Source organism: Mustela nigripes, chromosome 13 (genome assembly GCF_022355385.1).
Source record: "Mustela nigripes isolate SB6536 chromosome 13, MUSNIG.SB6536, whole genome shotgun sequence".
Taxonomy (NCBI): Eukaryota; Metazoa; Chordata; class Mammalia; order Carnivora; family Mustelidae; genus Mustela; species Mustela nigripes.
The window spans coordinates 60,811,002-60,823,970 of NC_081569.1; the positions used below are offsets into that span (position 1 = coordinate 60,811,002).

A 12,969-nucleotide genomic window follows, 5' to 3' on the forward strand; every position below is an offset into this window, starting at 1 on the left:
GGCACTCATGGATTCCTGCTTTCCAAGCTTATAGGAGAGTGTGGCATAAATCTACACCATTCAAATTTAATATGTGTAGTCTCATGGGAATGGAGCATGGGATGCTCCATGCTCCACCACGGGGTGCAGAGGGGAGGTGGGAATCTCCTGAAAATGCAGATTCTGATTCAGCAGACCTGGGGTGGAGCCTGAACTTTTGCATTTCTGATGAGTCCCCATTACACTTTGAGTAGCAAGGATGGATTTTGAAAGTCGATTTTTCTGAACTTTCATTACCTATCACTACTCATCATCTCCTAGAGGCCGGGAAAGAGGGCCAAGTCTTCCAGGTTTGCTGGGCCTCGTGGGGACCACATGCCTTTCTGGTCACACCTTCCATCGGCCTGGGCTTCTCTATGACTCAGGTGACCTATTTCTTTAGTCATGTTCCTAGCCTGATGGGAGGCCTGGACACTTTGCTGGGCTTCTCTGTGTCTTCCTCAGGGCTAACCTACTCCCTGAAGGGTTTCCTTGTTTGTTCTCTCCGTGACTCGTGACTCCTGACTCTCTGAGAGCTTCGGGTATACTGGCCACAGCGTTTTTTACATGATAGATAAGAGGAATCCCATTTAGAAATAAATAATCCCACCTGAAAATAGGAGAGGAAGGTGAGAAGGGAATGGAGAAGTGCTCCTGGAGCAGGCTGGTCGGCGAGTGCTAGCCTGAAGCCTGACTCCATTTACGTCCCTGAGCTGCACCCCCCGATCCTTGTTTGGTGAGCCTGAGCTGCAAACTCGGGCTTTGCCTGGCATTTTCATGGGTGTTCAGATGAGGCTGCCTGGTTGAGATCCCAGGGATCACCGGTCCTGGGGCTCAGAGCGGCTAGAGAGGGGCCACTGAGACCTGTCACCTATCTAGTCTGGCTTTGTTGTTGAAGAGACCAGTGCTCGGTCTAGATGCTCTGGCTTCACACTATCTATGAACACCCTGATTCTAAACAATGAAAACCACAAAATGTAATAGCCTATAAAAATCATGATTGCCTTTAATTTAAAAAGGCATTTTTCCAGAGAGCCCGCCATACTCCTCAGGTTCCTCCCCTTATTTATTCCTGGAGGCCCTCTATGCCAGGAGTCTGGGAGGAGTTGAGTGGAGGAGGCTTTGAGCTCCAGCTCGCAGGCTGAGGTCTCTGGGGGAACCAGTCTTTTCCACAGGCCACGATTTTATTCTACACACTTTGGGGATGTGTGGGACCCTGTGGCTATGGGACCCCCTTCCTTGCAGGGACAGGTTTAAAAAAAAATTCCTGCAGGTCTAAAATCCCAACACTTGCCTACGTTGTATTCCTTTGTCTCCTTCTCTCTCTATCTCCCTCAACTTGTTTAAATTTTTATTTTTTTGATAGAAAGCCCAGGTCAGCCTGCCTACACCCCTCGCCAGATAGCAGAGCCGGCAGTGCAAGCCGGTCAGCCCCCATGGGCTCGGCGCCTCTGACCCTAGAAGCAGACATAGGATCGGTGAGGCTCGCTGCAACTTAGGAGGGACATTGGCTCTTCAGGCGTTTCTTCTTCTCCACCGCCAGCCTCAAGGCCTGAAGAAGCTTGTCTTTGTTATTCAGGATGTTGTACTCAGAGAGCTTCACCAGCTTGTCAAAGGCGGCCTCTGTGTATGTGAGTTCCTTGGTAGCATATGGGGTTTTGGGGCCATAAATGTCCACGTGGCCCTGCTCCAGCTCCTCGGGGCTTCGCTCCACACCTGGAGGCAGCAGAAGGACTTGCTATACACGGAGGGTTGTAATGATTTGCTTCTGTATCTCTCCCCATGGCCTGCCCCGCCTACGTGGGTACTCACACTTGTGCGAAAACCACATACACATGGGCGCCCACGTACACGAGCACCCATGCACACACATGCGCACATGTGCACACCTCCACCCTCCCCAGGGGAGAGATGCAGCTTGCCTATCTTAGGGCCACCCTAGCAGGACACAGCACGGGGCACCTAGTGGGATGTGGATAAATGCTGAATGACTGAAAGAGCAGAGGATGACATTGCTGGCTCATGCAGGGGAGGGGCTTTGCTTTCTTCCCAAAGCCAAGGTTGGTTCAGGCTAGAGGGGAGCTGGGCTTCCCTGCTAGTACAGTCAGATAGATGATGGGGCTGGGCTAAACACAGGAGCTCTCAGCCCAAGGCTAGCAAGGGGGGGGTGGGAACCAAGCTCGGAGGCGGCTTACCTGGGGCCTTATACTTCTGGAAGGTGTCATTGATAAGTGGGAAGAAAAGCACGATGGGGGCATCAGGCTCCTGGGAATTCTCCATCAAGTAGCACTCCTTGAGGTTTTCCTCGTCCTCTCGCAGCTCGTATTTGGGGAAGGGGATGTTTTGCACCGAGCAATACTCACAGGTTTGCTTCATGGGCTGGAATGAGAGGTGGGGTGGGTAAGCAACACGGAGTTCTTAGTTCCAGCTTCCTGATTTCCCCCAGACAACAATTCAGGTCTCACATGGCTTTGCCTCTTTGTGCTATTTTTGGAACAAAGGGCCTGAGGCGGTAGGTTGGTGTGTGTCCAACTGTAAGCTCCTTCTGAAGGTGGAGAGAAGCCCTTTCAAGGATGCTTCACTCAAAACACAGACCTGGGAGGCAGACTGAGGGTGACTGGAGCTAGGCCATGTCTGGCCAGGCTCCTGTGAGATGGGCATGGCCTTTGGAACGGACAAAGGGCCACAAGGCTGGAAAGGACTCTGAAAGGTCTGATATAATAGAAAGAGCAGTGGACAGAGAACATCAGAATCCCCTTACTTCTGCCCTCACCCTGTGTTCCAAGCACACTAGCTGTGCGATCTCAAGCAAGCCACTTCCCCTCTCTGTGCCTGTTTCCTGACTGTGCCATTTACCTCAAAGAGCTGGCTGGGGTAAAGATCAAGTGAGAGCACAGGTAGGAAAGCACAGCGTTACTCATTTATACACTTGAGTCCTTATCATTGGTGTCCTGCTGGTCCTCTGTCTGTAAGCCCGTTTCCTGGGCTTCAGGCTAGCACTATAGTAAAGGAGACCAAAAAACAGTTTTTCCCCCTTAAAAGGCCAGAACTTTTCAAAGGTAAATAGAGAAAAATAAATAAAAACCTCTGATCCTGGCTTTTCATATAATCTCATGGAGGGCCCTATTTCCTGCGGAAAAGGGCAATGTGGTTATTTTAAAAATAGGACGTTATAAACTCTTGGAGTGGTACAAAACTTTAGAATGGACTGGACTCCATTAAATTATTTTTTTAAAGATTTTATTTATTTATTTGCCAGAGAGAAAGCACAGAGGACATGACAGGCAGAGGGAGAGAAAGAAGCAGGCTCCCATTGAGCAGAGAGCCCGATGTGGGACTCGATCCCAGGGCCCTGGGACCATGACCTGAGCTGAAGGCAGAGGCTTAACCTTCTGAGTCACCCAGGCACCCCCATTAAAGTTATTTTTAAAAACTCCTTTTTTTTTTTTTTTTGCAGCTAATGAATGGCCAAATACAGCAAATGCTCAGATCATAAAATTGCTTGAAATAAAACTAGAATTTGCTCCTTGAAACCCACGCTGCATGTGAGGGCCAGCCGGCTGCCCAACGTCCACCCCCCACCCCAAGAGGTTTGAATGGCTAACCTCACGCCAGGTAGAACAGCTTGAGTCTCTCAGATGCTAAGTCTTGGGGCCCGTGGGGGAAAGTCTGTTCTCCCATTTCCCAGTTTTGTGGGAGCTCGGTCCTGGGAGATCCCACAACCGAGTGGCCTGCCAGTGGGCAGGAGCATTTCTTTGTCACACTTGCCTTTGTCTGGGACCCAGCACAGTAATTGAGATGGATGATGAGGTCCACTTTTCTCTCAGGCCTCAGGAGGGGCGGGTAGCTGGAGTTGACGAAGAAGGCGGTGTCCAACAGGCACAGGTGGTTCACAGACTCTGTCAGCTGGTTCGGGAAGCCATCCAGCACTGTGTCTGAAAGCCAGGATTTACAGTTACCGTCATGCCTTGGTGCCCTGATCTTAGCGGATGGACGGAACACCCTGACTGGAGCTCCTTCACCTGGGCCTGGGCCCCGGGCCTAACCCCTTCCAGCCAGGAACCCCCCCGCCCCCATGAGTCCCAGTGCCCCTTGGGGTGGGGGCTGATACAGAAGAGCATTATCCTGGGGGCTGTAGCAAGTCTTTGCTACAACACAGATAAAAACTCTTCTGACTTAGACACAGAGATTTGGGATTGCAGGGGTATAACAATATCTTATAAATCAGTGCACATGCTGGGCCCAGAGCCAGCTGCCCTTTCTGCCCCAGACAGGGAGAATGAGCATCGTTAGGCCAGGCCAAAGCAGCCACTGGCAGGCTGTAGCCAAGAAAATTCCAAAGACAGGGGCAAGTCAATCTTCAAGCCTTAGCAGGAAGGGGAGGGGGCACCAAGTTGAAGCTCCGTGACCATGATTTAAGACCTGGCCCCGCCACTTACCATGTTGGGGGTTCTTGAGCTGGGTCATCCCTGCTGCACCCTCAGAGGGCACCATTCCCATTAAAAGGGGCCCCCAGAGCACAATGAGAGCAAGTCAAGGCCCACATTTCCCCAAGTTCTACCTGCTGGGATTGTTGTACAGATTCAAGTAATTACATACCAACAGTACAGCACCTACGTTCAGAACCTCGCCAAACATGGAAGACACCCTGGAGAGAGTCTGCTTCCCCCCCAACCCCTGACCCCAGAGAACATGGCCAGAGGGGCTTTGCCAGCCTTTCTCCACAGCAGCCTCAACATGCCCTTCCCCTTTATCCAGGCCAGGGCGGGCAGCCAGGGAGGGTTACCTTTCCACATGGAGAACTGGTTGTTCTGGAGGTAGTCGGTGTGCAGCTGTAACCCCCGCAGGAAGTTGTGGAACTGAGACACGAAGGCCCGGTGGGTGAGGATGCTGCGGAAAGTGTTGGACAGCCACGACCCCGGGATCACCACCGAGGTGTCCAGGACAGTCGCATCACATTTGGGGATTTCAGGCAGGAGTGGCTCATCTTCTGCAGGGGAGAGGGAGGACGGAAGGCAGGTCACAAGGGCTGGGGTCCCCAGACAGCCCAGGCAAAGCCTGCATGGTTACCTGACACCCAGGGTTCAGCCACTGGAAGTGAGGCTCACACCGTCCTTGCTGAGATGATAAGGCCCTGGCATTGGGGCCAGGAAGACCCAGGTGAGAGATCAAGGGACAGGGCGGTGGAGAAGAGCGGTGATGACAAGTAAGTTGTGGGGGGGGGGGGCGTCCCAGAGAAGACAGGGAATCTACAAGAGCCACTTGTCACTGTGCTCATGGATCCCTACCCGGTTAGCTCTCCAGGGCACTGTGCCCCTCTGCTGGGCCCTCCCCCACTCTCACCGCCCAGTTAGGCCAGGGCTGGCCCCTGAAGCTTGTGATGGAGCCTCCCTCTCCCTCCCCTCCAGGCAAGGACGACCTCATCCTAGCTGCTTTCTCATCTTGGAACCACAGACATGGCGTTGAAACCGGTGGCCAGGTGGATTGGGCCTTGGTTTGTTATCCACCCCCCACCCCTACATCCCCCAACCAAAGAGGGGGAGCCAGTGGGGTCACCCACCGATGTCGTTAACTTTCTCCCTCGTCCACCTGTGGAAGAACTCCTCCGAGCTTTGGGACAGATTCCAGGCATCGAGCAAGTTTAGGGAGAAGATACTGCTCCACAAGCCTAGGGAGCAGGACCAGCCGTGAGTGGCTCTGCCCCAGAGCCCCAGCCACCCAAACACTGCCTGCTTCTCCCTTGACCTTGATGTTCCCTCCCAGTCAGGCTGCTCAGGGGGTGAGACAGACTTTGGTCTCCCCCACCCCCGCCCCGGCAAATGCAGGAGGGTCCCATTCTCAAGAGATAACCCAAACCAACACCCGAACCCAGGCCTAGACCCGGGGGGAAAGGAACGGGCCTCCCCCCCCCCCCCCCCCCCCCCAGGAGTCACCTAGCATGTAGCACATCCGCGACTCTGGGAGCCTCTTCATCAGCTGCCCCATGAAGAACTCAGAGCCGAAGAGCTCGGTGGGGATGAAGGCCCCGTACTTCTGCAGGCCTACCTCGTAAGGGGAGAATTCGCACCACTCTGCATGGGGGGCAGAAGGGTGGCGTGTCAGTCTCAGGCCTTGAGAGCCCCACCCTCCCTCCTCAGGGTTCCTACAGATCAGGGGCATGGAGCGCGGGGGCTGGTAGGGACAGGGAGACCACAGTTCCCCCAACAGGGCACAAGGGGGCGCCCAAGACTGGCTACTGCTGGCCAGTCGGACTGCTTTGTCACCTGCATGGCTAGTTTGCTCCACCAAACTGGATAAACCGAGCTCACAACTGACCTAGAAGCAGGCAGAGCAGGTTTCTAGAGTCCCTCAGTCTGGGAACCTTGAGAAATATTTAGAACCCCCTCCCTTTTTTAACTTTACTATCCCCTTCCCATCAAACCTCTGCTCCTAGAAAAGCCACAAGCCCCCACCAGTCTGATCCATCCACACAGAAGGGGTAGCCAAGTTGAGGTAGAGGGGGCAAATGTGGTGGGTTGGGCGTGTGCTGGGGCCCTGGGTACTTCTGCCTGCTGAGAAGGGACCCCCTTATAAACTAGCCACCAGTGTTACCTCTGAAATCCTGGTTGCTTACATCATCCTTGACATTGATGGTGAGGTAGATGGGCAGGGGGTTCTGGCCCTGGCACAAAGCAGCACGCTGATCTGACAGTTTGGATTCATTTCTCTGTGGGGACATGAAATGGTGAAGAAGCACAGGCAGCCTGGAGGCAGTGCAGAGTAAGGGGGATGGTCTGGACCTCCAGCAGGCCATTTCCTGGCTCCTGAGCCCATCCGGCCACTGTGCAGATCCCAGCTGACACCAGTCAAACCTGCTCTTAAAATGTACCCAGAGAATGTTCGCTCGTCCCTGGGCTATTCACCATCCCAGACACATGGACGGGAGTGGGGGTGAATCTACAGTTTAGGGCTGTCCCTCAGAGTCCCAAGATTCTCCTGGTGTCTCAAGGACCAGAGAAGGAAAAAGTAGAGGTGGAAAAGGCCACCACTATCCCTCTCCATCCCCATCATCTTCCACCCAACATACCCCAGAGCAGGTGCATTTTTCTTCTCTGCTTTTGCATGTTGGGCTCCCTCATAAAATTTGTTTGGGAAGGAGGAGGAAAGCTGCTTTAAAAAAAAAAAATCTGAACAGGGGCACCTGGGTGGCTCAGTCAGTTAAGCGGTTGCCTTTGGCTTGGGTCATGATCCCAGGGTCCTGGGATTGAGCCCTGCGTTGGACTCCCCACTCGGTGGAAAGCCTGCTTCTCTCTCTCCCACTTCTCCTACTTGGGTTCCCTCTCTTGCTGTGTCTCTCTATCAAATAAATAAATAAAACCTTTTTAAAAAATCTAAACAAAAGGCTTGGAAATGGTGCACCAGCTGGCAGCCAAGGTCAGCTGGCAGCTAAGGTCCCTCTGAGTCCCCAGAACATGGTGCTGCCAAATCAGAGGGGAGTCAGCAGTAGCCAGTCATGGGTGCCCTCTTGTGCCCCGTGGGGGAACTGCGGCCTCCCTGTCCCTGCAGAACAGCCAGGCCACCTACTGAAATGAATCAACCATTGTAGACAGGCCAGGTGAGGGGTTAGAGGGCCACGCTCTGACCTTAGGCTCTATGCAGCTGCCTGCTGGGTGACCATCCAGGGTTATTCAGGTGTGTGAAGGCCCCTGACCTTGTGTGGGATGCTAAACACACATGTGGGGCAAACAACTCTTGGGCCTCCCTTGAAAGGCAAGCAGGGCGCCTTTCACAATGGCCCAGAGATCTGGGCACTGCAAAGCTGAGTCCTGGAAGTAGAGAAAACTGTAGACTCAGGGAAGAATGCAGTCTACACTCACAGTCAAAGGAGTCCTAGGGGAAGAGGCTCCTGCCTTGGCCAGAGTGGAACAGTAGAGACCTCCAAATTTCAATCCTACACTTGCCCTCCTGGGAACCTTGGCTCCTCCTCCTACTCCACCCCAGGCAACACTCAGATGTCTGTTGTCAGTAGCCTGGGTGCTTTCCTCCTCATCACATGGGGCACTAAGTATTGTTTGAAATATTAACTACCCCTTATAGATGTAGTTTCCATTTAAGGAATGGCACAGAGCAGGACCTGGATTTAAACCCCAACCTGCCTAAACCCAAAGGCCAACTCCTTCAGTCTCCACCTGTCCTGCTTCATCATAAGCACAGATTAGATGGTGGTTATCGAGGGGGAGGGTGGGTGGGACCCACCAAAAGCTGTGAGTGCCTCAGTTCCAAACCCCCATTGCCTGGCATAGTTTCTGACATGCGGGAGGTACTTAATTTTTTTGAAAGAAAAAAAAAATGAAGGAATAAATGCACGTCCAAGATGAAGTTCAGGTCATCTATCACTTCAGAAATGACCTTCATCTCTCTACAGACCACCTAGAATATAATTTGTTATCCTTCCGTTTCCTGGCAAGCTGTGTTTGGAATTCAGAACTCCTCAGAGCCTTTTGGGAGTGGGGCTGAGAACTGCAGGTCTGGAGAGAAATTAGGTGGGAAGCTCTGCTTTGGGGACAAGTGACAGCCACAGCTGGTCCCTCCCCAGGGCCTGTGCAGCTGGAAGAGTCTGGGTGTTCACTGAACCACTGAGGGTGTTCCCCTCAATGCCACTGCTCCACAACCTTGCACAGAGTGCCCCAGCAGCTGAGAGCCCCCCAATACAGACTGTTTCTCTTCTTGGGCACACAGTGCTCGGATTGTTGGATCTCAGAGCAGGGAGGAACTTCTGGGCACAACTTCTGTAAGGCAGCCATGAGAAGGGGCCCTACAGATCTTCAGCTACAAGGAGTATAATCAACTAAGGGCCTCCCAGTTTGCACCGAGTTTGTGCTGGGGTCACAAGGCTTGGGCTGCTCCCAGCACATATCTAAGAGCAAGAGGGATCCTGAGGCATGCACATTTATGTCCATGGAGGGCCCCAAACTCCTCTGACCAGCAGCTTGTCTAGAGGCCTATCCAACCGACTTACTGAACCTTCTAGATCAGCAGTCCTGATGCTTCCACCCAGCCCTTCTTCCCTCTCTCCTCCACTTGGGGTCAGACTTGTATCAGTCTGATGTCTGTCCAGCCTCCTCCAGCTCCCTCCCCCTGTTCTCTTGTGGTAACTTGACATGGCCCAGAGGACATGCCGCCAATCTGCAGGACTGTTCCTAAGCCATCACCACCCCAAGGGTCTCAGTCATACACTAAAGGGATGTGGCAAGCCAATTCCACAATCCTCCTCCATCATGTGCTTGGGAACCTCATGCTTCCTATGACCTTCCCATGCTTCCTATGACAGTTGAATCTGCAGGTCTCAGCTAACTTCCTTCTTCTGAGAAGTTAAGTCCAGAACCCCCTGATGAAGAAAGAGAGCAGGTCATCAGCTAGGGCAGGCTGGACCTCAGAAGAAGCTAAGCACCTACCTCATCCCCCAGACAGGCCTCGATCAGCAGGCCCCAGAAATCTGTAAAGGTGACCTTGTAGCCTTCCTGACTACGCAGCCGAAGCTCTTCCTGGAATTTGGCCAGCTGGTCTGGGAACAGGGCAGGCATCTTGTCCTTGACCACATGCCTCCGTGCCTCCAATATGGCAGGCTCCAGGTTTTTGGAGGACCAGTCAGGGTCACGGTATAAGGTAGCCATGGTCCTGGAGAGAGACACACACACGGGGATAGAACCGAGCCAGTACTGGTCCAATCAACTCTGGGCCCTGGCCAGAGAGAAGGTGGACAGATCGTGGGAGACCCTAACTCATCAGGAGAGGAGCCTGGAGGGAAGGGGTGGACATTTTTAATCATAGTCACAATGGCTACAGTGGGCCAGGTATAGCATGTTGCTTGAGAGTGAGGCTGCTGGGGGCACCTGGGTAGCTCAGTTGCTTAAGCATCTGCCGTCAGCTTGGGTCACTAGGGTCCTGGGATGGAGCCTGCATTGGGCTCCCTGCTTAGTGGGGAGGGGGAAAAAAAAAAGAGCAAGGATTCTGGACCAAGATCTTCCTGTGTTCAAAACCACACTCTGCCACTCACTAACTGTGTAATCCTGGGCAAGTTATCTAACTGCTCGTCCATCAGTTTCCCCATCTGTAGAACGGAGAGAATTAGCACTGCACCTACCTCAAAGAGTTATTGTGAAGGTTGCATGAGTTAATGCAATTTAAAGAGGCTCAAACAGTGGCCAGGACGAAGTGTATGCTGGGTCATGGAGTGGTGAGGCCAACATTGGAACCCAGGTTTGGCTGATTCCAAATCCTGGACTGTTTCCACTTCGTTGCATCCATTCCCATAATTACAGTGCTGGCTAAAGATTTATTTCCCCTGCTTCTTCTGAACTTATACATGGGCAATGGGAAGGAGTAAAACAAAAACAAAAACAGTGACCCCTGTAGCCCCAGGTCTCTTCTTGGCCTGGAGCTAGCTTTTCTGCTGAAGTCAGGACAGCACCTTGGAACCCCGGTGCCCTGGGTGACCTTGTCTGCAGTGTCACTGTATCTGAACAGTGACCTCTTCCTTCACAGGGCTTGTTTCTGGTCCGGGAAGGTAGGGATTGGTCAAGAGATTTCATGGACAAAAAGCACCCCGCTCTCCGTAAGATTTACTCTTATTTTTACATGTTTAAAAGATTTCAAAACCATCACAAATGATTGATTTTAAAAGGATACTTCCCAGTGCTTTCTCAGGCCAGGAGATGCTTCCCTCTTCCCCTACAGTACCCCCTCCCCACCCACCAAGTTCCTTCCAGTCTCCTGCTTGTCAGGCAGGGCCAGAAGGATGCAGATGCCCCTCAGCCCTGATGGAAGCAGCTTTTATCTCCTTATTGTACTACCCACAGGCCATGCCAACAAACGTCAGCTGTCCTTCTGTCCCATCTGGGCTGAAGCCACAGAGTTTCTGACACACTAGCAGCCCTTGGCCTTCCTAGGGCAAATTCACATCTACTGCTCAAATATAAGTTCCTAGAGCTCCTCCAGGGTGAGGGGCCACTTGGGACCTTAACGGCTCAGAGGCCTACCAGTCCCTGACAGAAGATGCAGCCATTTTGTTCCAGGGTCCCCTGCTATGACCTCATGTGGGCCCCGTCCACCATAAAAATATGAAACATGTTTTATGATTGTTGTATAAAAATAAATATAATAATGTTATATTTGTTCTTGGGCAAGAAGTTTTTTTTTTTTTTTCCCCTGATCTTAAAAGAAGGTAAAACATTTTTCTGGGCTTCTACAAGCACTGTGGGTCCTAGGCATATGAATACTGGCCTCATGTTCGGGGGACTCATTCTCCTTGCTTACCAGCAGAGAGTGAAAAAGGCACCAGGGCAGAGGGAGGGGCAAGGATGGGGGTGGTAGGCTGGGGTCAGGGCAGCTAGAGCAGCTGGGCCAGCTCCACACAGCCTAGGAGAGCTGGCATGGTTGGAGAAGGCAGCTATTTCTTCCCAACAGGATGGGTCAATGGTAGGAGTGGGTCACAACTCTTAACTACCATATTCCCAGATCCCTGCCACAGCCCCAAGGCACCCAGGACTGGGAGAGTCTTGCTCAATGACCCCATGGGGTCAATACTAGTTATACCCATTTTACAGATTCAGAAACTGAGACTCCGAGAAGTGAAGCTGCTGCCCAGCATCACACAGCTGTAAGGGGTAGAGCCTCCCAGTTTTGTGAGTCACACTACCTTGGGGCAGGGAAAGCTTCACCAGAGACCCTGGTCAGCCTCTTTAGTGCTTGCTCTGGGCTCCACTGGGCAGTGGCAGCCAGCTCCTTACCAGGTGGCCCCAGACAGGCCAGTGATGTAGCTGGCACAGTTCAGGATGTTCAGCTTCTGCAGCCCCAGCAGGTGGCCATACATGGCGGTCATGGATCTTGTCCCACCCCCAGTGGCCATGATGGCGATCAGTGGTACCTGGGAGCACACAGAGGCAGACTGTTGGGGCCGTGCGGGGAGGGAGAAGACACAGACTGACCCACGGAAGCTTAGAAAGAATGGTGGAGGCGGGAGGACTGGCTACAGACAGCAGAGCACAAGGCACTAAAGTGACCTGAAAATGGCCTTTCACAGGGCTAGAATTAGATCTTCCCTCCAAACTCAGTAGTTGGTGAGCATAAATGGTGCCGGGGCGTCACATAGCTTGGTCAATCAGCATGTAGTGGCTGGAAGAGTTCTTTGCACAGTTAGTCTAGCCCTCAGTTAACAGGTGATGACACCAGGATCCAGGGGGCTGAGGGACTCGCTTGAGGACCCAGCTAGTGGGCGATTCCCTAACAGCTCCTCCTATGCAAGGATGTGCTCTGGGGGTGCCTGGCCCAGACCTGGCCCGTGACAGGTGCTCAGTATACACTGTATGTACAACAGCTGGAATCACTGAATTCTTGACGTGGGAAGGAGCGAGGTTGTCACCTCTGGACTCACAAAGGTTGAAAATGGCCTTGGGGTTTTCCTCTAAAGAGGGGAGAGTGGGGAGGGGGATCCTTGCCAAGATGTACTCTATTTGAGCAGGGATGGTAAGATCCTTCTGTCCACTAAAGTCCCATCGCAACCGTCCTTGGGCACAAGGTCTCCATCCTCTGGCACTTGGAGGGTGACCTGCTGCCTGGTGTGGGGAGGGCAGGGTGTAGACCTGTCCATACCTGGGAGGTGACAAAGGGCCCTAACAAAGGCACACTCTCTGCCTGTGGGAAGAAGCCTGCCCTGCAGGGGAAGGGGCTTCTCTGTAGTGTGCCACTGACTGTTGTTTTTTTCTGGGGGGGGGGGTTCGTATTGTGTGCCTATTTGGGGGGAAGAGAGAATTGAGGAACAAAGAGCCCAGGGCCTTTTGATTGGAGATAGTAGGGCTTCAGCTGTTTTCCTGGCTGGGGGGAGTGGTGGGGAGGCGCCATTGTGTCCTGTGTAAGACCTCATAAGTCCCCTTGGGATCTGTTCAGTGCCTGGGGAGGAGCAGGGATGGGGAG

The 12,969-nt window shown here is 52.9% G+C and overlaps 1 protein-coding gene across 1 annotated transcript in view; it reads right to left on the reverse strand.

Moving 5' to 3' along the window:
- Window positions 1-1,366: 1,366 nt before the first annotated feature.
- PLA2G4E (phospholipase A2 group IVE) overlaps window positions 1,367-12,969 on the reverse strand; it is a 60,602-nt gene continuing 48,999 nt past the window's right edge. Inside the window, exons 12-20 of the mRNA XM_059372604.1 lie at window positions 11,787-11,923; window positions 9,453-9,675; window positions 6,610-6,724; window positions 5,952-6,089; window positions 5,579-5,686; window positions 4,805-5,008; window positions 3,787-3,953; window positions 2,214-2,397; window positions 1,367-1,734 (exon numbers count right to left, since the gene is read on the reverse strand). Coding sequence (XP_059228587.1) covers window positions 1,514-1,734; window positions 2,214-2,397; window positions 3,787-3,953; window positions 4,805-5,008; window positions 5,579-5,686; window positions 5,952-6,089; window positions 6,610-6,724; window positions 9,453-9,675; window positions 11,787-11,923 — 1,497 coding nt within the window. The 3' untranslated portion in view covers window positions 1,367-1,513. The remainder of the gene's footprint in view (window positions 1,735-2,213; window positions 2,398-3,786; window positions 3,954-4,804; window positions 5,009-5,578; window positions 5,687-5,951; window positions 6,090-6,609; window positions 6,725-9,452; window positions 9,676-11,786; window positions 11,924-12,969) is intronic.